Below are 26,673 nucleotides of genomic sequence, written 5' to 3'. Positions count from 1 at the left end.
TTGAAGTGGATTTAACAAGTGACATCAATAATGGATCATAGCTTTCACCTGGATTCACTTGATCAGTCTGTCATGGAAAGAGGAGGTGTTCCTAAGGTTTTGAACACTCAGTGTATATACACAGTACACCCATTAGTCACTTAACTAAGTGCCTTTGCCATATTTAAAAAAAAAAAACATTTTACTTGTTCAATATGACAGGCATTGCATAAATACATTTCTCAGGTAACTCAACCATTGTTCAATAACTGTTATTGTGTTAATAGACAGTCACCATTGTCACTCGATGCATTTTTCAGACAAATCACCTGTTGGCATTACAGGATGTGTTCATTTCTTTACCAGATAGAAAACCTCTGTTTCTCCAATGCCCTTTACACGAGTACAATGTCCAAACAAAGTGCTTTTGTTTTCTAGATTTAACAATTAATAGCAGACCCAATTTTTAGGGCACTATTCTGTCGTAAAGAGATTGGGGCTCGTGGCAGCGAAATAGGATTTTTTTGTTTTACACAATGAGCTGTTACGGTCGCTGTGCTGGAGCATTCCTAATCTGTGCATCTTGATTGTCTGTTTCGGTTTGGTCGCGTGAAATAATTTGCTGCAGCATTTTCTCAGTAGCAGCATATTGGCAGACGGTGTCAATCTATCTCTACATTAGCTCTAGAGTGGTGCAAATTCTTGTTCTTTCCCTTGGAGTTGCACTCGCAGATTATTTGCAGATTTGCCTAAATATATCATCCGGTGCATGTGACCCTTCTGGCCAAAATAGTTTTTCGTTTAGTTTCCAAACCATATGATCATTGGAGATGAATTGAGTAGAACCCGAATGCGGAGGCTCCATTATAGTCCTGTCACAAGGGGTGTCATTTTACTCCAAGTGGAGCCAAGCAGGCACTCAAAAAATTATACAATAAAAACAGCATCAAGGCTCCTCTGCACTCATCTCCTCTTTTGCGTTTCATACAAGCCTTAGGTCAGTATTGTGTCTGCCACTGACCGATGTGCAGATGAAAAATTCAACAGCCAGGTGTCTACCAGTGCCCAGTGTCAATCGCCACCAAGTCTCACTCTCTCGCTCTCCCATCTCTCTCTCCTCTTTCTCTCCTCTTCTCTCTCCCTCTCCCTGACCGATTGGCAGATGAAATATTCAACATCCAGGTGTCTGTCAGTGTCACTCGCCACTAGGGCTGTGGCGGCCACAAAATTTTGTCAGCTGGTGATTGTCAAGCAAATAACTGCCGGTCTCACGGTAATTGACACTGTTAATTAACATAAACACATTTAGCATCTCCTGGCTTCTACACATAGCCTACAAGCCACTGATGTAGACCTTTGGAACATATACATTTTTAAAAGTCTGATAAATTCATGTAATATAGCCTACACCTTCACAATAAATCCATTATTTATTTTAGACAGGTCTAAAGAAAATGATATGAAAAAAATGTAGTCTATTTCAGAAGAACAGAATAGCATACTCTGAGTTGTCCTGATCTCTTCATAGAACTACGTGGCATTATTTTGTAGTATTTTATAGTATGAAGAGTACAATTGAACAAAGCTGAATAAAATAGAAAGGATATTTTCTCCAAATGATTTGAGGGAGTGCGAACATGCGGCTATTCTGTGTTGAGCGGTTAAGAAACAGCTTTGTCTATATGCTTAATTTAGAGTTATTTATTTAACTTTAGTTGTAATGCAAACAGTGTAAAAACAAAATGTATATAAAAACAAAAATTATACATTCTAAGGCTGCAAAATGCGACTAATGATGATTTGAAAAAAGTTGCATGAAGGACATGAGCTATGCTTTGTTTTTTTTGTGTAGGCTGTACACACGTCATCAGTCTCTCATTCACAATTTGACAAGCATGTGATAATGCCTCAAATTTCCAAGGAGGAATCCCCTTTGTGTGGCTGTAATGCCCACTAAAAGAATCCATGCCTTTTGCGGCCGTTTTGCCCTTGGGCTGAATATAATAATTTGCAATCCCTTCTCCATGCGTGCTGTGTGCTCGCGCACATGGCTCTCCGTCACGTGATCTGTCTTTCTCACAGGCTACAGGTGAAGACGGACACATCGGGGACGTACTTATCCATTTCCAAGGTGCATATTGAAGATATTGGAAGAACTGTCCACATTTCCTTTTCGGCAAGAAGTAGGCCTAATGAACGGCAAAAGTACTAGCCTATGTCAATCTACTATCCCCCATAGTACAAAAGTTTACCTATTATTTTCTGTGTGAGAAATAAATATTCCAAACATAGTCTGGGACAGGTGTGGGATGTGATAGATCCCAAATTAATACAACCTCTAGCATCCCCCCAAAAATTTACCCAATGTGATCAGATCAGAATGTTTAGCTTAAAATGTTGATCAACTATTGGGCTATTTCTTCACATTATAAGCGCAGCAATGCGCACACGGCAGTAGGCTATAAGCTCGAATGTTCCATTAGCGGGAAAACGCCTTTATCAGAAGTGACCGCAAATGCAATCATGCATGTAATGCTTTTATTATGAAGGTGTATTTCTATGGTGAAAATGATCCCCACAAACTTGAAACCCGCGCGCTGCGTATGTATGCCAGTTAGGGTCTACACCCTTTGTAAAGCGGATTAATGTGCTTCATTTTAAGAAGTTATTTGGTCACTTTTAGTTGTGATACAAACCTTATCAAAACATATAGGCCTATGGACTAGGCTACATGAGGTGTGGGTCTATGATTTTAAAAAGTCGCATAATAAAGGTATGCATTGTTTCTTGCTTTTCTCTGGGCATCATTCACAAGTGATAATATACAATTGATGGGCTAATATTGTCACCCATCCCACTATTCTTGATTTAATCTTGTCTTTACATATACTAAATAATATGTGTGAAATGAGTTTTGATTTAGAAGTGACCATTATCATGCACCTGTCTCGAAGCAGAGGCAGGGGGAAAAAATCCATGTAATCCATGCACTTAAATAGCAAATGGAGGACGCTTTTCCCATGGTTATACTCCTATACTCCTGTTGTAAAGACAAGCAATGTGCTTAATATTAGGAAAGTTAAGATATGAATATAATAGGCCTAGCCTATAGAAAACTGATGGGATCCTCCTCTTTTTAATAGAAGCCATCACTCTGTTTTCTCGTGCAATTGCATAGCCTATAGAAATGTTGCGCAACATGAAGTGTTTGATTAGATTTTTGATTACAATTGCATTCATGTCAGAGTTATTAGAGGGACAATAGAGTGCTGAGTTCCAGGCAGTTAAGTTAGCAAGTATGGTAGGTTACTAAGGACCATTAGCAGCATTAGAGCTTGGCGGTCACGTGGAATTTGACTGCCTTCATGACTCGTGACTGCCGGTGTGGCGGTAATACGGTCACCGTTACAGCCCTACTCGCCACCAAGGCTCTCTCTCTCCCCTCTCTCCTAGCTCTCTCTCCTCAATCAATCAATCAGTCAAATGTATTTATAGAGACGTTTTTTACAACAGCAGTTGTCACAAAGTGCTTATACAGAAACCGAGACTAAAACCCCAGAGAGCAAGCAATGCAGATGTAGAGGCACAGTGGCTAGGAAAAACTCCCTAGAAAGGCAGGAACCTAGGAAGAAACCTAGAGATGAACCAGGCTCTAAAGGGTGGCCAGTCTTCTGACTGTGCCGAGTTGAGATTATACTGTAAGAGTACAAGGTCGGGTATAGCCCGCGATGATCTCCCCACCGCATGAGCCCAAGGACAAGAAGGATGGAGATGTGCAAGCAAGCTAGTGATTCAGCCCCCGTAATAGGGTCGGAGGCAGAGAATCCTAGTGGAGATAGGGGAGCCGGCCAGGCAGAGACAGTAAGGGAGGTTCGTCACTCCAGTGCCTTGCCGTTCGCCTTCGCACCCCTGGGCCAGACTACACTCAATTATAGGATCTAGCTCTATAGCTCTATAGGAGAAAGCCCAGCATCCAGCTGTTTGCTTAGAAATTATAAGAACAATAAGGAGGACTGCATCTTGTGACCATTGCCTACTTGTAGGTACAGTGGGGCAAAAAAGTATTTAGTCAGCAACCAATTGTGCAAGTTCTCCCACTTAAAAAGATGAGAGAGGCCTGTAATTTTCATCATAGGTACACTTCAACTATGACAGACAAAATGAGGGGGAAAAAATCCAGAAAATCACATTGTAGGATTTTTTATGAATTTATTTTCAAATTATGGTGGAAAATAAGTATTTGGTCACCTACAAACAAGCAAGATTTCTGGCTCTCACAGACCTGTAACTTCTTCTTTAAGAGGTACCTCTGTCCTCCACTCGTTACCTGTATTAATGGCACCTGTTTGAACTTGTTATCAGTATAAAAGACACCTGTCCACAACCTCAAGACCAAAGAGTTGTCAAAGGACACCAGAAACGTTTGGCTTTTCCAGGAGAGGGACACCATGCAAATAGTCCAAGTAGCCATTTGATTACCTGTTCAGGAGTCTTATGGCTTGCGGGTAAAAGCTGTTGAGAAGCCTTTTGGTCCTAGACTTGGCGCTCCGGTACCACTTGCCATGCGGTAGCAGAGAGAACATTATGTGATTGGGGTGGCTGGGGTCTTTGACAATTTTTAGGGCCTACCTCTGACACAGTCTGGTGTACAGGTCCTGGATGGCAGGCATCTTAGTCCCAGTGATGTATTGGCCATACCCACTACCCTCTGTAGTGCCTTGCGGTCGGAGGCCAAGCAGTTGCCGTACCAGGCAGTGATACAATCAGTGCTCTCAATGGTGCAGCTGTATCCTTTTGAGGATCTGAGGACCCATGCCAAATCTTTTCAGTCTCCTGAGGGGGGATGGGTTTTGTTGTGTCCTCTTCACGAATGTCTTGGTGTGTTTGGACCATGTTAGTTTGTTGGTGATGTGGACACCAAGGAACTTGAAGCTCTCAACCTGCTCCACTACAGCCCGTCGATGAGAATGTGGCGTGCTCGGTCCTCCTTTTCCTGTAGTCCACAATCATCTCCTTTGTCTTGATTACGTTGAGGGATAGGTTGTTAAGCTGGCACCACCCGGCCAGGTCTCTTATATGCTGTCTCATTGTTGTCGGGGATCAGGCCTACCACTGTTGTGTCGTCTGCAAACTTAATGATGGTGTTGGAGTCGTGCCTGGCCATGCAGTCGTGGGTGAACAGGGAGTACAGGAGGGGACTGAGCACGCACCCCTGAGGGGCTCCAGTGTTGAGGATCAGCGTGGCAGATGTGTTGCTACCTACCCTCACCACCTGGGGGTGTCCTGTCAGGAAGTCCAGGATCCAGTTGCAGAGGGAGGTGTTTAGTCCCAGGATCCTTAGCTTAGTGATGAGCTTTGAGGGCACTATGGTGTTGAACGCTGACATATAGTCAATGAATAGCATTCTCAAGTAGGTGTTTCTTTTGTCCAGGTGGTGAGGTGCTGCCAGTTCTGTGCAGACTCAGGACAACTGTTTTTGAGAAATATCCATATTCAAGGAAGCGTCCGTAATTTGTTTTCAAATGATCATGATCTTTTCATCTAAGAAGTTCATGAATTCATCACTGCTGAAGTGAAGGCCAACCTCACTCAGGGAATATTGCTTTTTAGTTAACTTTGCGACAATTTTTGATTGTTTGTTTTTATTCTCCTCATTTAAGTTAGACAAATAGGGCAGCAGTGAGGGCTTTTTGTTATTGCATGGTGCCGTCTTTCCAAGCTAGTCAGAAGACTTACAATGTGCGCCATTTCCGTTCCAGTTTTCTGGAAGCTTGCTTCAGGGCTCTGTATTTTCTGTATACCAGGGAGCTAGTTTCTTGTGACACATTTCTTTTAGCGGTGCGACTGCATATAGGGTATTATGCAAGGTTAAGTTTACATTCTCGGTTAGGTGGTTAACTTCTTGCGTCAAGCAATCCCGTATCTGGGAGCGTAATCATAGCCTCAAGCTCATTACCATAACGCAACGTTAACTATTCATGAAAATCGCAAATGAAATGAAATAAATATATTGGCTCACAAGCTTAGCCTTTTGTTAACAACACTGTCATCTCAGATTTTCAAAATATGCTTTTCAACCATAGCTACACAAGCATTTGTGTAAGAGTATTGATAGCTAGTATAGCATTAAGCCTAGCATTCAGCAGGCAACATTTTCACAAAAACAAGAAAAGCATTCAAATAAAATAATTTACCTTTGAAGAACTTCAGATGTTTTCAATGAGGAGACTCTCAGTTAGATAGCAAATGTTCAGTTTTTCCAAAAATATTATTTGTGTAGGACAAATCGCTCCGTTTTGTTTATCACGTTTGGCTAAGAAAACCCCCCGAAAATTCAGTCATTACAACGCCGAACTTTTTTCCAAATTAACTCCATAATATCGACAGTAACATGGCAAACGTTGTTTAGAATCAATCCTCAAGGTGTTTTTCACATATCTATTTGATGATAAGTCATTCGTGGCAGTTGGGTTTCTCCTCTGAAGCAAATGGAAAAATACACGCAGCTGGAGATTACGCAATAATTGCAACGGAGGACACCAAGCGAGCACCTGGTAAATGTAGTCTCTTATGGTCAATCTTCCAATGATATGCCTACAAATACGTCACAATGCTGCAGACACCTTGGGGAAACGACAGAAAGTGTAGGCTCATTCCTTGCGCATTCACAGCCATATAAGGAGACATTGGAACACAGCGCCTTCAAAATCTGGGGCATTTCCTGTTTGAAATTTCATCTTGGTTTCGCCTGTAGCATCAGTTCTGTGGCACTCACAGATAATATCTTTGCAGTTTTGGAAACGTCAGTGTTTTCTTTCCGAAGATTTCAATTATATGCATAGTCGAGCATCTTTTCGTGACAAAATATCTTGTTTAAAACGGGAATGTTTTTTTATCCAAAAATTAAAAGAGCGCCCCCTATATCGAAGAAGTTAACTGATTTTTGTACCACAACGTCCTTTGGTAGGTGGAGGGAGTCTGGAAGGGCAACAAGGAATCTTTGGGTCGATAATCCTTGGTTGGGGTCTAAGCTAATTTTTTGTTACCATTAAACGTAATAAGATGTGGACTTCTCCATGAGAATATTGAAGTAGCCAAAAATGTGAATGTTATCTGCCATGACTACAAGTTCCGATAGGAATTCAGGGATCTCAGCGAGGAACGCTGTATACGGCCCAGGAGGCCTGTCAACAGTACCTATAAAAAGGGATTGGGTAGGCTGCCTAGATTTCTCCCCCCTCTCTCTTTCCTCTCTCCCCTTACTCTTTCTTCTCTCTTTCTTCCCCCTTGCTCTCTCTCCTCTCTCGTTTGCTCCCCTCTCTCTCTTCCTCTCTCTCTCCCCCTGCCTCACTTTTCCATTCATTTTTTTGTCCTCCCCAGGCAACAAATCTTTCAACATGATGTCCCCCACCGGAGACAACTCTGAGCTGCTGGCCGAAATAAAAGCGGGGAAGAACCTGAAGCCCACTCCACACAGTAAAGGCTACACCACTGTCTTCTCCAACAGCGGCCCGCCGGGCAACGACGTAGGTGGCACAATATCTACAGGAAAGGGAAAGGGGAATACCTAGTCAACTGATTTAACCCAACCCCTCTGAATCAGATAGGTGCGGGGGGGCTGCCTTAATCGACATCCACGTCATCGGCGCCTCTGGAACAGTGGATTAACTGCCTTGCTCGGGGGCAGAACGACAGATTTTTGCCTTGTCAGATGATATGTTCATTGTAGCAGACACTTTATCCACACTCAACAAAGACTAATGATTCACATATTCTGTATGGGTCAAATCCAAACGTCAATTTATGTCAAATTTTCACTTGCTTAAGTGTTAAGTGTCAATGTGAGACTAAGTGAAAATTTGACTTAAGTAGAAGTTAGGATTCACTCCAAGTACGTATTCAAGGGAAAATATGGTGCTGTTACAAACTCCAGCATGCTCCAACGAACTGAGCCATCAGATTGGATAGTGTTGTATTAGCAAAGCAGTTTGACTCATTCTGGAAAATTAGGTTCAGTAATCTGTGTTGGAGGTAATATGGGATCACTAGTCACTTAGTCCTTCTTTAAAAGTGACATTCAAACAGCATTCTATCATGTGGTCTGTTGTCGTTGACAATAAGAAATGTTCAAACAAACTGTGCCATCATATCTACTTGCCAACGCAGGAGTTAGCGGTTGTAGCCAGAGTAGGACAGCGAGACTCATCCCCTTTGATGTTGTCCAAAAGTGCTCGTCTTACTACTGACCGTTGGAAGAGCAAAGCCAAAACACAGAAATATTAATCCCAAAGATATACTTGTGAGGGAATCGTGACTTTTTAGCTCAGACAGTAGTAGAAGTAGTCAGAACTGAGTATTAGGAGAGACCGTAACTTTGTGTCCTGCCAACATAGAATCATTGTTTGCAGTAAGCCAAGGGAAACGGTTATGTCATTATAACCAGGTTGTACAGCTAAGACTGGAAGTAATTCTAGGCAATATCCACAATGCTACCGCATCTGAAACTGTGTTCAATTATAAAGGCTTCTGCTGCATAGGCAAATATTTGGATTTGCCCAAAATACTAATTTACTATATAATACTACAGTACTTACAATAGAATTATGTAGTATACTGTAAAATACTACACTGTAGTATCCCTCGCGTGTTTAGTACTTACCAGGAATGTTGTAGTATACTGTAGACTATTATAGTAAAAACGACAGTATTATCTGCAAAAGGACATTGTAGTAAATACTACAGTAATGTCTGCAAAAACACTACAGTAAATACTAAAGTATATTACAATCCGCAAAAACACTACATTAATTACTATAGTATATACTACCGTTTCCTTTTACTATAGTATTTATACTATAGTTAACACTAAATACTACAGCATACTACAGTAAATACTGTAGTATAGGATCCCAGATTGAGTGCACACTGTCATGAAACCTCATTGAAGTGACTAGACACACTCTGCAACATGAGACCCGCTCGCATTTCACATGATCAACATACACTGTGTGTGTACTGTACAGTGTGACCATTGTCCCTTTGAGACTAGCCAGACAGTGACCTCAGCCATTTGCACATATCACAATATGATCATTTAACACATGGTCAAATGATGACTCACTGATGGCTGAACAAACATGTCACTGAATGGTGGCTTTTAATGCTGGTGACTGCACTCTGCTACTGTGGAGAAGAATTGAGGAAGTATAAAACTCTGTGACCTGACTCGAGCCATTGTTCTCCTCCTGGTAGCAGAGCTGGCCTGGCCTCCACCCCCATGCTTGGTTGCATAACACGGAGTCAGCCCAAAGCGTCCACTCAGCGAACACAATAAGCAATCCAATACTAGTGGCGCTCTGTGTGGGCATTGTCTTGTCTTCTTAATTGCCGTGTGACACATCAAAGCAATGTGTTAGGTTCTCCAGTTATTCTATAAGCACTCTGGCTCATTTCAAATGCACTCCCCTACAAATTTATTTGGAAAGTGAAGCTAAAATATTTTATTTGGCTCTATATTCCAGCATTTTGGATTTGAGATCAAATATTTTTTAGAGTAGACAGTACAGAATGTCACCTTTTTATTTTAGGGTATTTTCATACATACAGTACCGGCCAAATATATTGGCACCCTTTCACTTTTCTTAAATAATTCTCTATTTCTTCTCAAATAAATTGAAAATGTAAAAACACTTTAGTTCTCCACACCTTGTTATTCGATTTTCAACTATATTTTTGCAAACTTAAAGGGAAATGTCACTGCTGCTCTATTTCACCATATGTCCATTTCATATGTTATTAACATACCATGTGTGTCATAAAAATTGCAACACGCAAATAGGAGCGTTTCTGCATCTCACTGTTTTTTATCAGGCCGTCGACATGTTCTGGTTGTTAGCAAACCACAATATCCAGAATTCATAGCGATTTCAGGACGTGCAGAAATATCAAAATGTCTGTGTTTGTAGCCAGCACTTCCCGCCAGAGGATTTCGAAACTGATGGGGTTTCCAGGTGGTCGGACGTTAAAGTGATGCTATTCCATTGATTTGCCTTTTCACTTCAAAGAGGAAGGCTTGCGATCAGCCAACATCAATCAGTGCAGCAGAAAAGAAGTCAAGCTGAGGTAAAGGGAGCTAACGTTACCTAGCTAACTAGCTAGCGAACTACATGTGTTTATCTAAACAAAAATCTAGCTAGCTAGCTTTCATAATACACTGGCTAAACATTCCAAAGCAAATCAATGTAAATAGCCTACTGTTATCTGGCGACGTGATTTGAAACGTTGCATTGTGAGCTTCATTAGATTAATTTAGCTAGCTACAGCCTACTGGACTGTATCTAACCGTTAACTAGCTAGCGATCTAACTACCACAGAGGCTAACGTGGTTATGTGTTTATAGAATCCAAGCCCATCTGCAGCAGCATCAAGCTCAGCACCAGGAACTATTGTAAGTCACCTTTGCTAAATCTTTCCATGACTCCATGATGAGCAAATACATATACTGGAGCTAGGCATAAACATGTTCTGTGTCTTGTTGTTATATAAGCTACAACTTCTACTGTAGTTTTCTCTATATTATGGCGGCTTAGCTGATTGTTCATGTTTTAAAATGGAAAAAGGAGATATTAGGTGTTTGTGACTGACTGGTGTCTGTTGGGGGGGTGTGTGAAGGTTAATATGCATGATCTATTGACATAAGGGGTGTGGGTATTGATGGGGACAAAGTAGTAAAATGTTGACTAATCACAGACTACTGTGTGTCCTACAGACTAACTCTGCTACTGATGACGATGAACTTAACACCAGCTTTAGTAGTACAGAGCCCGTAGACCCATTGGATGAAAGCTTTCAGCCTGGAACAAGCTCAACATCATCTGACTCGGAAACAAGCCAGGACGGCCAAAGGCATTTATGAAAGCACAAATACCCTCTTGAGAAAACAACATCACCAATACACTAAACTGTCTACAAGCCAAGTGCTCCTCAAACTTGTCGTACCCTTGTAGTCAGTTCTTTGAGAGGGGTTGTTAGTCTATACTCTTCTAGCCTATTCACTCCATTGTTGGCAGTGATTGTCATACACAACAATACACAACTAGACTGTCTACATGTCAAGCCCCCCCCCTCAAACATTTCACATCTGTTAGCAGCCCATCTCAAAGCCCCATTATTGACTCCTGAGTATAACAAAACACACACCAGTCTACTGTTACATGTTTTGTTTACAGATTAACATGGTTTATTTTATGATTATACATCCTCATGATCAGTCGTCATGTCTTTCCAGGATACTTACAGTACAAACAATTATTCTGCAAGAGGTCAAAGAAGTGGGTGGTGAAGAAAGTGCAGAAGCCCAGAACCCACCACTTCAGGGAGACGCTTATCCACCTGGTTGTAGAGTGCAGAAAATAACAGACTGTTGTCTACAACAGCTCCCCAAACCCTGCAAACATTGCCACAGCGCCAAAGCCTGCTAAACCACCTGACATTACCCAACAGTAGAAGAGGTGCACCAGCTGAAGAACATTCTGGAACCTGCCTGGAACGTTCAACCAGCACCCATATTCAGTTAGACTGTTTTAGTATAATATAGAATACCTAGTATGTTCAACTGCCTTGTAGTATAGATATGCTGCCTCTCAAATGTTTGTACACACCTACACATTTTCAACATTGTAAAATAATTGTGAAGACATCAAATATGTAATAACACATGGAATTATGTAGTAACCAAAAAAGCGTTTAAAAAAAAAAATCTAAATATATTCTACATTTGAGATTCTTCAAAGTAGCCACCCTTTGCCTTGATGACAGCTTTGCACACTCTTGGCATTCTCTCAACCAGCTTCATGAGGAATGCTTTTCCAACTGTCTTGATGGAGTTCCCACATATGCTGAGCACTTGTTGGCTGCATTTTCTTCACTCTGCGGTCCAACTCATCCCAGACCATCTCAATTAGTTTGAGGTCGGGTGATTGTGGAGGCCAGGTCATCTGATGCAGCACTCCATCACTCTCCTTGGTCAAATAGCCCTACACAGCCTGAAGGTGTGTTGGGTCATTGTCCTGTTGAAAAACAAATGATAGTCCCACTAAGCGAAACCAGATGGGATGGCATATCGCTGCAAAATGCTGTGGTAGCCATGCTGGTTAAGTGTGCCTTGAATTCTAAATAAATCGCAGATTGTGTCACCAGCAAAGCACCACCACACCTCCTCCTTCATGCTTCACGGTGGGAACTACACATACTACTACATGAGGTAGTCACCTGGAATGCATTTCAATTAACATGTGTGCCTTGTTAAAAGTTAATTTATGGAATTTCTTAATGGGTTTGATACAATCAGTTGTGTTGTGACAAGGTAGGGGTGGTATACAGAAGATAGCCCTATTTGGTAAAAGACCAAGTCCATATGGCAACAAACAGCTGAAATAAGCAAAGAGAAACAACAGTCCATCATTACTTTAAGACATGAAGGTCAGTCAATCTGGAAAATTTCAAGAACTTTGAACGTTTCTTCAAGTGTAGTTGCGAAAACCTTCAAGCGCTGTGATGAAACTGGCTCTCGTGAGGAAAGTAATGGAAGACCCAGAGTTACCTCTGCTGCAGTGGATAAGTTCATTAGAGTTACCAGCCTCAGAAATTGCAGCCCAAATAAATCCTTCCCAGAGTTCCTGTAACAGACACATCTCAACATCAACTGTTCAGAGGAGACTGTGTGAATCAGGACTTCATGGTCAAATTGCTGCAAAGAAACCAGTACTAAAGGACACCAATAAGTAGAAGATACTTGTTTGGGCCAAGAAACACAAGCAACGGACATTAGACCGATGGAGATCTGTCCTTTTGGTCTGATGAGTCAGATTTGAGATTGTTCCAACCTCTGTGTCTTTGTGAGATGAAGAGTAGGTGAATGGATAATCTCTGCATGTGTGGTTCCCCACCTTGAAGCATGGAGGAGGTGTGGTGGTGCTTTGTTGGTGACACGGTCTGTAATTTATTTAGAATTCAAGGCACACTTAACCAGCATAGCTACCACAGCATTTTGCAGCAATATGTCATTCCATCTGGTGTGCTCTTAGTGGGACTATCATTTGTTTTTCAACAGGACAATGACCCAACACACCTTCAGGCTGTGTACGGCTATTTGACCAAGAAGGAGAGCTGCATCAGATGACCTGGCCTCCACAATCACCCAACCTCAACCCAATTGAGATGGTTTGGGATGAGTTGGACCGCAGAGGGAAGGAAAAGCAGCCAACAAGTGCTCAGCATATGTGGGAACTCCTTCAAGACTGTTGGAAAAGCATTCCTCATGAAGCTGGTTGAGAGAATGCCAAGAGTGTTCAAAGCTGTCGTCAAGGCAAAGGGTGGCTAATTTGAAGACTAAAATATATTTTGATTTGTCAAACACTTTTTTGGTTACATGATTCCATATGTTTCTTTTTTCATTCAAGAAAAACTTGAGTGAGTAGGTGTGTCCAAGCTTTTGACTGGTACTGTGTATAATGATGTTTTATATAATATTCTTTACAAGTGTACTGACAAGTGACTAAATGATTCCCGCTGCATCAGAAACCAATAGTGTTGACTTCAACTTCTGGATCAATGCATTGTGATGTTCATGAAATGTATTTGGATAAACTAGTGTTGTGACGTTGCTATCATTTGTCACGCTGGTATAAAGGATTTGGAGACAGGCACAGGAATACACAATAGCAGTTTTTAATACACCCAAAACAAACACGTATACAAAAACACTGGGCTGTATCCAAACAAAAGAGCGAGGGTAAACCTCGTTGAACGTCACGGGACGATCTCCGTAATACACACTATATATAGCACGCAGCATAACAGCTGCACCAACGCATAGGCACTCACACAACCAATGGACATGGGAACAATAACCGACAAAAGACAGAGGGAACAGAGGGCACATATATAACATACTAATCGGGGGAAATGGGAAGCAGGTGTGTGTAATCAGACAAGACAGGTCTGGGTTGAGGATAGTGAAGCCTAGAAAGCCGGTGGCGTAGACCTCCGGAACTGGTGAACAGAATGAGGAGCAGTGCCGGAGGGATCCGTGACATCATTAATGTGTTTGACAGTTATTTTATCAAATCAATTAACTACGTTTAATTATTACGATGACTAAATTCATCATGTAACAATTCGTGATCTTTGGGCACCATGGGAAAGGTTATTTAACGAGTTCCTATCTCCCGACTAAACTCTAAAGATATAAATATCTCTTACATCAGTCACAGTCAATTCATTAATTCTTATTTACCTCATCAGTCTCATTCTGAATGTCGAATAATCCGTTAAATCTGCACAAACCCTATTCTCCATGATGAATCAGCTTACACAAATTGGCTTAATTATTTATTTACTAACTAATGAAATAATCACACAGAAATACATAAACATGGCCTCCCGAGTGGCGCGGTGGTGCTAGCTGTTTCATTAGAGATTCTGGGTTCGAGTCCAGGCTCTGTTGCAGCCGATCGCGACCAGGAGACCCATGGGGCGGCACACAATTGGCCCAGCATCGTCCGGGTTAGGGGAGGGTTTGGCCGGCAGGGATGTCCTTGTCCCACTGCGCACTAGCGACTTCTGTGGCGGTCCGGGGGCAGTGCATGCTGACAAGGTCGCCAGGTGCACGGTGTTTCCTTGGACACATTGGTGTGGCTGGCTTCCGGGTTAAGTGGGCATTGTGTCAAGAAGCAGGGCGGCTTGGTTGGGTTGTGTTTCAGAGGACGCATGGCTCTCGACCTTCGCCCGAGTCCATATGGGATTTGCAGCGATGAGAAAAAGACTGCAACTACCAATTGGGGAGAAAACTGGGGGAAAAAACAATAAATAAATAAACAATAGAAGGATAGATTATACAGTGATTATTAACATGATGCAATGAAAAATCCCTATTGGTCTAACCCGATATGACGGTTTGTTACACAATGAAAGGGGGTGGAAGAAAGTGCGGGAGGAGGAGAGACGCTTATCATAAGTATGGATATTTAGCACCCTAACAACTGCTCATTCGGATTTAAAAATGCAAGGTACATATTTACGCTTGTATGTCTTTGTCGTCTCGCCCTGTTGAAAGCGCCCGATCAGTCTGTGGAGTCAGTCGATAGAAAGTCTCTGTGTAAGTCTCTGGTTGTCCACCATGTATTTTGTAGTTGAAGCCTCTTGGTCTCGGAGTGTCTGTTATAACGGATCTTCCAGAGGTGTACCACGTGGTGTTCAGCAGTCCTTGTCCTTCGCTCTGTTTGCTTAGAATAGATAACCACCTATAGTGGTGAGAGGAAATTGTTCTTTGTCTCTCGTCTTTGGTCGAGTTTCCTAGGCTAACCGTGCATAAACAGCTGCAGACTATATGTCCCTGTGTAGTCTTCTTCTTCTTCTTCTTCTTCGAGAGAGAGTTTCAGAGGGTCTTGCCATTTTCTGGTGTTGTAGTCTTTAAACCATTTCGTAACGTGTTCAGCTCGCGCTGCACGTATACGAGTCTTTAGCTTTAAACCATTTGTGACGTCCGGCTGGTCTAATTGGTTGATTATTCAGGGTACAGCTAAGACCACTGTCCACACCGGCAGCAAACCAGCATGTTTTGGTCTCTAGAGATTCCAATTCGCACCATTTCAAACGAGTGCATGATCCTCACGTTCTCTGGTCTAATGTAAATTTCGTTAGGAGTCCTTTTATAAACACCTGGAGAAAAAGGGCGTTCCCTCCTTTTGTCATAATGTCTGTGCTCACATGGGCGTGTTTACTGACTGGGTAAAACTTTACATGAAAGACAAGTCTCATTTAGAAGGCTAAAATCATATTTCATCTTCTCACAAATAGTTTCATATTTAATCATATAAGTTCCACAGCATTTAGATGTAAATCAGATAACTGGGACAAATACATTTGTAGAGTTACCATTATTTGGTTATACAGTTCTTAATGATATCACAAAACAACAACCTATTTGACGTGATTATTGTTTAGAGCCCCACCAACCATTTCCCACATGATTTACATTAGAAATATTGTTTCAATTACCAACCTTTTGATGTTTACAGACAGACATGAAAAACTACAGGTAATCTAGTAAAAAAAACATAGAATTCATATATAAGAAAAACAGCTAAATAAAAACATTGACAGGTCAGGGAATCAGCCTCAAAATCCTTCATCAATGATTTAAAAACACCAATCAGGACAAGTTCTTCAAGTTTAAAAGTATTTTGTAAGGCGTTCCAAGCAGAAAGGACGTAAAATACCTTTTACCAAATTCAGTTCAGACATTTTTAACAGTTAGCAGGATAAAGTCCTGCGAACGAAGAGAGTACCCACCACTTTTCTGAACAATAAAAATGGCCAAATAAAATGTCCCCAAAATGTCTTTCTAAATAAAAGTATACCAGTGACTGAGCCTACGATCGACAAGAGAAGGCCAGTCAACCCTGGTATATAAAGTGTGGTGATGTGTGAGGGTAAATTTCTAACACAACCAAAACAAACTGCAAATGCATCCAACAAGTTTGTAGAGTTACAAGCAAGCTTGATGTGGTCATTGCGTACTAGGAATATGAAACTTTTGAATACTTTAATACACTAAGTTAATTTTCTCAAATACTTATAATACCTTCAAATGGGGGGACTAGATACATGAAGTGCTTTCATTTCTAAATGGTAAAACAAATGTATGAAAATACCCTCAAATAAAAAGTGACATTCTGTACGGTCGCCTCATATAAAACATTTAATCTCAAATCCAAAATACTGGCGTATAGAGCCAAATTTAACGTTTTAGCTTCACTGTCCAAATAAATACAGTGCCTTCGGAAAGTATTCAGACCCCTTGATTCTCCCCCAAATTTTGTTACGTTACAGCCTTATTCCTAAATGTAATCAAAAAAAAATGTTTTACCTCATCAGTCTACACACAATACCGCATAATGACAAAGCAAAAACATGTTTTTAGAAATGTTTGGTAATATATATATAACTATCACATTTACATAAGTATTCAGACCCTTTACTCAGTACTTTGTTGAAGCACCTTTGGCAGCAATTACAGCATTGAGTCTTCTTGGGTATGATGCTACAAGCTTGGCACACCTGTATTTGGGGAGTTTCTCCCATTCTTCTCTGCAGATCATCTCAAGCTCTGTCATGTTGGATGGGGAGCATTGCTGCACAGCTATTTTCATGTCTCTCCAGAGTTATTCGATTGGGTTCAAGTCCGTGCTTTGGCTGGTACACTCAAGGACATTCAGAGACTTGTCCCGAAGCCACTCCTGCGTTGTCTTGGCTGTGTGCTTAGGGTTGTTGTCCTGTTGGAAGGTGAACCTTCAGCCCAGTCTGAGGTCCTGAACACTCTGGAGCAGGTTTTCATCAAGGATCTCTCTGTACTTTGCTCCGTTCATCTTTGCCTCCATCCTGACTAGTCTCCCAGTCCCTGCCACTGAAAAACATCCCCACAGCATGATGCTGCCACTACCATGCTTCACCGTAGGGATGGTCCCAGGTTTCCTCCAGATGTGACGCTTGGCATTCAGGCCAAAGAGTTAAATCGTGTTTTCATCAGACCAGAGAATCTTGTTACTCGTGGTCTGGGAGTGCTTAGGTTGTCTTTTGGCAAACTCCAAGCGGGCTGTCATGTGCCTTTACTGAGTAGTGGCTTCCGTCTGGCCACTCTACCATAAAGGCCTGATTGGTGGAGTGCTGCAGAGATGTTTGTCCTTCTGGAAGATTCTCCCATCTCCACAGAGGAACTCTAGAGCTCTGTCAGAGTGACCATCGGGTTCTTGGTCACCTCCCTGACCAAGGCCCTTCTCCCCCGATTGCTCAGTTAGGTCGGGCGGCTAGCTCTAGGAAGAGTTTTGGTGGTTCCAAACTTCTTCCATTTAAGAATGATAGAGGCCACTATGCTTTTGGGGAACTTCAATGCTGCAGAATTTTTTTGGTACCCTTCGCCAGATCTGTGCTTCGACATAATCCTGTCTCTGAGCTCTACGGACAATTCCTTCAACCTCATGGCTTGGTTTTTGCTCTGACATGCACTGTCAGCTGTGGGACCTTATATAGAGGTCCCACAGCCCAAATCATGTCCAATCAATTGAATGTACCACAGATGGACCCCAATCAAGTTGTATAAACATCTGAAGGATGATCAATGGAAACCTGAGCTCAATTTCGAGTCTCGTAGCAAAGGGTCTGATTATTTTTTAAATGTATTTTTGTAGATTGCTGAGGAAAAAGTTTTATTTATTTTTTAACCCCTTTTCTCCCCAATTTTGTGGTATCCAATTGTTTAGTAGCTACTATCTTGTCTCATCGCTACAACTCCCGTACAGGCTCGGGAGAGACGAACTTTGAAAGTCATGTGTCCTCCAATACCTACTGCTTCTTAACACAGTGCCATCCAACCCGGAAGCCAGCCGCTGGTGCGCGATGAGACAAGGATTTCCCTACCGGCCAGACCCTCCCTAACAACACTAGGCCAATTGTGCGGCCGCGACCTCCCGGTCGCGGCCGGTTACGACAGAGTCTGGGCGTGAACCCAGAGTCTCTGGTGGCACAGCTGGCACTGCAGTACAGCGCCCTTAACCACTGCGCCACCCGGGAGGCCTGGATTTTTTTTTATTTAATCCATTTTAGAATTAGGCTGTAACCTAACGAAATGTGGAAAACGTCAAGGGGTCTGAATACGTTCCAAAGGCGATGTACATAGGGGAGTGTCAATGTTGTAGATTCTATGAAGTGTATGGATATTGCAATTGAGCCCATGTAGTTTAAGCCATGTACAAATTCCAGTTTGACTTTTATACCCCTTCCATCCTCCAGGGAGAGAGCTCTACGTCCCCGCCCCCGACCCGCACGGTCAGCCCGCCATCAGCCAAGCCCATGTCCCCGCCCCCTGCTGCCAGCGCCACTTCGCCACCCACCACCCCCAGCCCGGTTGGCACTGGCACGCCCCGGACCCTCTCCACCTCTCAGAGCAGCGAGCAGCTCCTCAATGGGAATGGCAGCGGAGCAGCGTCGGCATCTAGCCTGATGGGTCAGACCAGGAAGGGTAGCCTGGCGGACGTGGAGGCCCTCGTGCCCACACACGATGAGCAGGGCCGGGCCATCCCCGAGTGGAAGAGGCAGGTCATGGTACGCAAGCTCCAGGTCAAGATGCAGGAGGAGGAAGAACACAAACGCAAGGTAGGCATGAATGGGTGGGGGTGTGAGAGAAAGATAGAAGTCCAAGTGTGATGAGAAACATTCACAGTTTCAGCTCTCCTTTTTGTGCTGCTGTCACAGAACTGGTGCTCGGGGGAATACCACGGTCAAACGTGGTTAAAAGGGATTGAAAGCACAAGGAGGATGGCTGAAATGTGGGTTGGTGTGCGATTTTGGTGGGTTGGTTTTGTTTGAACGCATGCTCAAGCCTTTGCTGTGTCTTTTGAAAGAGCTTGATATGGCCACCACTGCATGTCAGAATATGGTATATGCATTATATTCCTTAAAGGGAGCTAAGTTTGGTTTGAGTAAGATTATAGTTGTAGTGCTTCTGATGTTTTATGGGTGTTGCAGTATCTGATGGCTGAGTTTATAATCTGAATTGATTGTTCATTTTGTAATCTGTTTAGAAGTAGGCAGGTTGTAGTCAGATGGTTTGAGGACTTCTACACGAGCAGTCTACTTTCAGTCATTACTTTTACGTTTTAATATACAGTGCCTTCGGAAAGTATTCAAACTCCTTGACATTTTTCATATTTTGTTCTCTTAAAGCCTTATTACATTTTTTTATTTCCTCTCATCAATCTACACACAATACCCCATAATGACAAAGCAAAAACAGGTGTTTTAAAAATGTTTGCAAATGTGTTACAAATACAAAACGGAACTATTACATATACATAAGTATTCAGAACCTTTACTCAGTTCTTTGTTGAAGCCATTACAGCCTCGAGTCTTCTTGGGTTTGACGCTACAAGCTTGACACACCTGTATTTGGGGATTTTCTCCCATTCTTCTCTGCAGATCCTCTCAAGCTCTGTCAGGTTGGATGCGGAGCGTTGCTGCACAGCTATTTTCAGGTCTCTCCAGAGCTGTTCGATCGGGTTCAAGTCAGGGCTCTGGCTGGGCCACTCAAGGACATTCAGAGAGTTGTCCCCAAGCCACTCCTGCGTTGTTTTGGCTGTGTGCTTAGGGTCATTGTCCTGTTGGAAGGTGAACCTTTGCCCCAGTCTGAGGTCCTGAGCGCTCAGGGGCAGGTTTTCATCAAGGATATCGCTGTACTTTGCTCCGTTCATATTTCCCTCGATCCTGACTAGCCTCCCTGTCCCTTCTGCTGAAAAACATCGCCATAGCATGATGCTGCCACCACCATGCTTCACTGTTGTGATGTTCCCAGGTTTTCTCCAGATGTGACGCTTGGCATTCAGGCCAAAGAGTTAAATCTTGGTTTCATCAGACCAATCTTGACTCTCATGGTCGGTGAGTCTTTAGGTGCCTTTTGGCAAACTCCAAGCGGGCTGTCATGTGCCTTTACTGAGGAGTGGCTTCCGTCTGGCCACTCTACCATAAAGGCCTAATTTGGTGGAGTGCTGCAGAGATGGTTGTCCTTCTGCAAGGTTCTCCCATCTCCACAGAGGAACTCTAGAGCTCTGTTGAGAGTGACCATCGGGTTCTTGGTCACCTCACTGACCAAGGCCCTTCTCCCTCAATTGCTCAGTTTGGCCGGGCGGCCAGCTCTAGGAGAAGTCTTGGTGATTCTAAACTTCTTCCATTTAAGAATTATGGAGGCCACTGTGTTCTTGGGGACCTTCAATGCTGCAGACATTTTTGATACCCTTCGCCAGATCTGTGCTTCGACACAATCCTGTCTCGGAGCTCTACGGACAATTCCTTCAACCTCATGGCTTGGTTTTTGCTCTGACATGCACTGTCAACTATGGGACCTTATATAGACAGGTGTGTGCCTTTCCACATCATGTCCAATCAATTGAATTTACCAAAGATGGACATCAGTCAAGTTGTAGAAACATCTCAAGGATGATCAATGGAAACAGGATGCACATGAGCTAAATTTCGAGTCTCATGCTTATGTAAATAAGTATTTCTGTTTTGTTTTTTTAAGTCTAAAAACTTGTTTTCGCTTTGTCAATATGGGGTATTGTGTGTAGATTGCTGAGGATTTCTTGTTATTTAATCCATGTTAGAATAAGGCTGTAACTTTAAAAAATCAAGGGGTCTGAATTATTTCCGAAGGCACTGTACATGTTTTGTTATTAGATGAACAACAATCATTTTCAGAGGTTATGTTTTAAGTCTTGTTATGTGTCAATAAGTTAGTATGTGTTGTCGAAGTCTCTGGTCTGCCTGGCTGCTTGGTACTAGTACCTGTGCCGTTAGTATCGGCTACTATTACCTGTGGGAGCTTGAACATAAATGATTCTTCACAATGGCATCAGTTTTATCATAATACAATTAAAAACATGAATAATTGATTGACATGTTAGAACTGTGCATGTATTCCCCATGGTGAATGTCTTTAAAGCAGTTTGAGGGATTATTTGCTCTTGTCCCTCTTTTAGAACTATTGATAATAGGAAACAACTGACAATACCAGTCAAATGTTTGGACACACCTACTCATTCTAGTTTTTCTTTATTTTTACTATTTTCTACATTGTAGAATAATAGTGAAAACATCACTATGAAATAACACATGGAATCATGTAGTAACCAAAAAAGTGTTAAACAAATCAAAATATATTTAAAAAATGTGCGATTCTTCAAAGAAGCCACCCTTTGCCTTGATGACAGCTTTGCACGCTCTTGGCATTCTCTCAGCCATCTTCATGAGGTAGTCACCTGGAATGCATTTCAATTAACAGGTGTGCCTTGTTAAAAGATAATTTGTGGAATTTCTTTCCTTCTTAATGCGTTTGAGTCAGAAGATAGCCCTATTTGGTAAAAGAGCAAGTCCATATTATGGCAAGAATAGCTCAAATAAGCAAAGAAAAACAACAGCCCATCAAGACATGAAGGTCAGTCAATGGGAAATTTCAAGAACTTTTAACGTTTCTTCAAGTGCAGTTGCAAAAACCATCAAGTGCTATGATGAAACTGGCTCTCATGAGGACCACCACAGGAAAGGAAGACCCAGAGTTACATCTGCTGCAGAGGATGTTAATTAGAGTTACCAGCCTCAGAAATTGCAGCCCATATAAATGCTTCCCAGAGTTTAAGTAACAGACACATCTCAACATCAACTGTTCAGAGGAAACAGCGTGAATCAGGCCTTCATGGTCGAATTGCTGCAAAGAAACCAGTACTAAAGGACACCAATAAGAAGAATAGACTTGCTTGGACCAAAAAAACACTAGAAATGGACATTAGACCGGTGGAAATGTGTCCTTTTGGTCTGTCGTGTCTTTGCGAGATGCAGAGTAGGTGAAGGAGGTGTGATGGTGCTTTACTGGTGACACTGTCTGTGATTTATTTCGAATTCAAGGCACACTTAACCAGCATGGCTACCACATCATTCTGCAGTGATACGCCATCCCATCTGGTTTGCTCTTAGTGGGACTATCATTTGTTTTTCAACAGGACAATGACCCAAAAACACCTCAAGGCTGTGTAAGGGATATTTGGCCAAGAAGGAGAGTGATGGAGTGCTGCATCAGATGACCTGGCCTCCACAATCACCCGACCTCAACCAAATTGAAATGGTTTGGGATGAGTTGGACCGCAGAGTGAAGTCAAGACTGTTGGAAAAGCATTCCTTATGAAGCTGGTTGAGAGAATGCCAAGAGTGTGCAAAGCTGTCATCAAGGCAAAGGGTGGCTACTTTGAAGAATCTAAAATATATTTTGATTTGTTGAACACTTTTTTGGTTGCTACATTATTCTATATGTGTTATTTCATAGTCTTGATGTCTTCACTATTATTCTACAATGTTTATTTATTTTTATTTTTTTTATTTTACCTTTATTTAACCAGGTAGGCAAGTTGAGAACAAGTTCTCATTTACAATTGCGACCTGGCCAAGATAAAGCAAAGCAGTTCGACAGATACATCGACACAGAGTTACACATGGAGTAAAACAAACATACAGTCAATAATACAGTATAAACAAGTCTATATACAATGTGAGCAAATTAGGTGAGAAGGGAGGTAAAGGCAAAAAAGGCCATGGTGGCAAGGTAAATACAATATAGCAAGTAAAACACTGGAATGGTAGTTTTGCAATGGAAGAATGTGCAAAGTAGAAATAAAAATAATGGGGTGCAAAGGAGCAAAATAAATAAATAAATTAAATACAGTTGGGAAAGAGGTAGTTGTTTGGGCTAAATTATAGGTGGGCTATGTACAGGTGCAGTAATCTGTGAGCTGCTCTGACAGTTGGTGCTTAAAGCTAGTGAGGGAGATAATGTAGAAAATAGTCAAAATTAAGAAACACATTGTAATGAGTAGGTGTCTCCAAACCTTTGACTGGTACTGTAGGTGTTTGTTAATTTATATAATCTATATTTCATTTAAACATATCACTATCAGATTGCTTTGTTTTGACTGGAACGTTAAATATGATTTCATATACTTAAGTCAGTACCTGTTCCATCCAAGATGGTGGGCATTGACTACTGTACTAATATAGTGACAGTTGCCTTCATTATTTTTAAGTCGATGAAGAACCCATACATTGTTGGCTGATGTAACCATTTCCGAATGTATAAGTACAATCTAAATGATGCTGAATCGGATTGTTTATCGCCCTTCCATCAGGCCATGCAGATACTGTATATCCTGCTTTGATATATTGAGTTCAGGGGTCACAACAAATGCATGCATTTTTTTTTATTTTACTTGACTTTTGTGCTGAACCCAGGCCCTTACAGAGTGTGGTGAAATGGATACTTACAGGCTACGGTGCCCATTCCAGTTCTAGCCCGTTTAAAAGCCTGATATGCAGTAGGATCTGGCTGATGGCTTCACAGTGTGGCTAGTAATTGGAGATGGAGCAGTGCAACTCTAAGTCATTACATGCTGATTCAGTGGTGTGATGCAAGGCCTATTCACACGAGCTCCATGTCCATCTATACACTCCACGTTATCTACTTCTATGAGGATGCTTCTCTGGGTTTCTTTTTTTGCTATGGATAAGCCTGTTAAAACTCCCTATCAAACTAATAGGGATTTATAAAACAACCCTGTTCACACACAATTATAATGAAACACTAACTAGGAAGAGTATAATTCATTTGCCCCAATGATCAAAGCAGAAAGGGAACTTTTTTCATCATGACATAAAACTTGAACATTCTATTTCAAGGTCTGCTTGTAAACTGCTTATAACCATTAATTACATATTTTGTTAACCATATACATGCGTAAGCCTGATCCTCTCCATCATAATTTATTTATACATATACAAATGACATTGACTGATTTTCAAACCGTTATAATAGTTAAACTATTAAATCATGAATTCTAAGCAGTTTAAATGCAGACCTCCAAATAAAGTGAACCCATACACCCAACCATATTCAGCCAGCAGTTGTGCGCTGAGGATTTTTCCACCCTGATTTCATAAAGGAGTAGCCTGTGCCCTGACTCTCAGCTAATCCAGGAGTTATGAAGCGTGTACTGAGGCAGTGCCATTGCACCACTAAATCCATGTAAATCCTGTGTAAATCCTGTGTGACGAGGAAGTATGAACATGCGCCGTGTGTTAACAGTACACCAGGAAGTGCAAGCTGAAGGAACTTCCCCCTTCCCCCCTCTTTTCTGTTGTTCTTTGCTGTCCCTTGAACTCTAATCTAGTTTGCGGCCAGTGGACACTACCAGCCTCAAGAGTGGCACTACTCTCATGTCCACAATGCCATCCTGGGCCCCTTTGGAGAGCTGATGATGGAGGACGACCTCATCCGCATTGAGAAGCAAATCGAGAACCTGCAGGTCATGCACAAGGTGACGGAGGTGGAAAAGGAACTGGAAGAGTTGGAGCGAGAGCTTCAACAACTTCTTCCTGTGTCTGCCGCCCTCAACCAGGAGCACTTCTACATCAACCCCAAGCAAGTTCATGGGCAAGCGGAAGATCTGCCAGCCTGGTGCAGCAAAATCTCAACGCTGCTCAAGAGCATGGCTATTCTCCTGGCCACCCTGGGAGGCAAGACGATAGACATCTTGGATTTGATATCTCCCGGATATGCTCAGGAGGAAGGGAGTAACAATAGGATGGGCCAGATGACCCCAGCAGGATCCATTGCCACTGGGGTCATTGGACGATCCCAGTCGTTCTCCACTAGGGAGGAGGTGGAGAAGGAGATCAAGCAGTGTGGCGTCTCTGTGAAGAACCTGAAGGCCAACTATGAGATTCAGAACCAGTTCCAGTTTGCTGATGACAAAACGAACCGGGTGTACAAGCGCAAGAGGTCCCTCCCTGCGGTGAGCGAGTCCAGTTATCTCCCCGAGCCGATTCAGGAAGATGAGGTCCCGTGTTCCCCTGCAGAGGTCCTCCAGTCCCCTATCAATGGAGACCTTTCTCCAGTGCAGGAATCTCTGCCTCTGGTGGAGGAACCTGCAATCATGCCATCTCATGCTCCGCTTACATACCAGTCTTCTGATGTGATCCCTCAGTCAGATCAGTTCAACCAGGTTCTGTCTACAGACCCTATACTGAACCACGAGCAGCTGACCCGGAGCCTGGAGGTGCAGACGGACATGAGCTATGTCCAAGAGTGCATTGAGATGAGGAAGGAGCGGATCGTCTTCTTGTTCCTGGAACACTGGAGAAAGTACACCCTCTCAGAGTCCTACAGGCCAAAGTACACAGGCAAACGGGGAAGTCTAAGGGTGGGTCTGGACGACTATAACCGGTTCACAGCTGATCTGGAAGGAGACACACCGAGTGAGGATGACAAAACACTCCTATTCATGAAGTCCAGGCAAGTGGTAGGGAACCTGATTGGCCACTGGAGGACCATCATGAGCCAGGTGCCCACTCGCCAGATCCGCCGGCTCAGTCGGGCCCAGATGATCTACTGGCCGGAGCATTTCCTGCCACACGTTAATGGAGCACCGGTCAGCTACGAGACCCTAACCCTAGACCTCTTTATGCTGGGCTACTTCCAACTCCTAGAGATGAGCATGTCACGCAGCGAGCGCAAGTTCCGCCACCTACTGTGCTACGAGATGTTTGACCGCCTCGGAAGCTACAGCTGGGAGATGATTCGCCAGTTCCACCGTGAGGTCATGGAGGAGATTGAGCAAGGGAAGCGGGACTGGGCGGACAGCTTTGAAGACATTAAGCAAAAGTACTTTGGTGATTCTGCGGATGGGGGAGGAATGATGACCGCCTCGCTACTTTCAATTGCTCCTGAGGTGTCGGTAGTGCCAGTCCAGGTGCCGTTGCCTGCCCCAGAACCAAACATGTATTTGCCTTCGATTGCTGTACAGGATAGTGTCCAGCTTACTGCTCAGGACTGCATTAACCATGCAGAGCATAGTGCAGTGAAGGACACTGTGGAGGACACTGTTCAGGCAGATGTGAACACTTCTGAGCCGAGTCCAACGAATGGGCCTATTCAGGATGCTGTGAAGACTGAAAGTGTAGCACAAGAGAGTGTTCCAAAAGACACAGTTCAGACTTCTGTTCAGGATTCAGTGCAGAAAACTGGGCAGGATACTGTTCAGG

General features: G+C 42.7%; 1 protein-coding gene across 1 annotated transcript in view; it reads left to right on the top strand.

The window, feature by feature from the left end:
- The window catches only part of LOC139416402 (espin), a 103,889-nt gene that overhangs the window by 65,511 nt on the left and 11,705 nt on the right, over positions 1 to 26,673 (top strand). Inside the window, exons 11-12 of the mRNA XM_071164985.1 lie at positions 7,360 to 7,505; positions 18,829 to 19,191. Coding sequence (XP_071021086.1) covers positions 7,360 to 7,505; positions 18,829 to 19,191 — 509 coding nt within the window. The remainder of the gene's footprint in view (positions 1 to 7,359; positions 7,506 to 18,828; positions 19,192 to 26,673) is intronic.

Source organism: Oncorhynchus clarkii, chromosome 9 (assembly GCF_045791955.1).
Source record: "Oncorhynchus clarkii lewisi isolate Uvic-CL-2024 chromosome 9, UVic_Ocla_1.0, whole genome shotgun sequence".
Classification (NCBI taxonomy): domain Eukaryota; kingdom Metazoa; phylum Chordata; class Actinopteri; order Salmoniformes; family Salmonidae; genus Oncorhynchus; species Oncorhynchus clarkii.
This window is presented reverse-complemented; position numbering and strand designations above follow the sequence as displayed.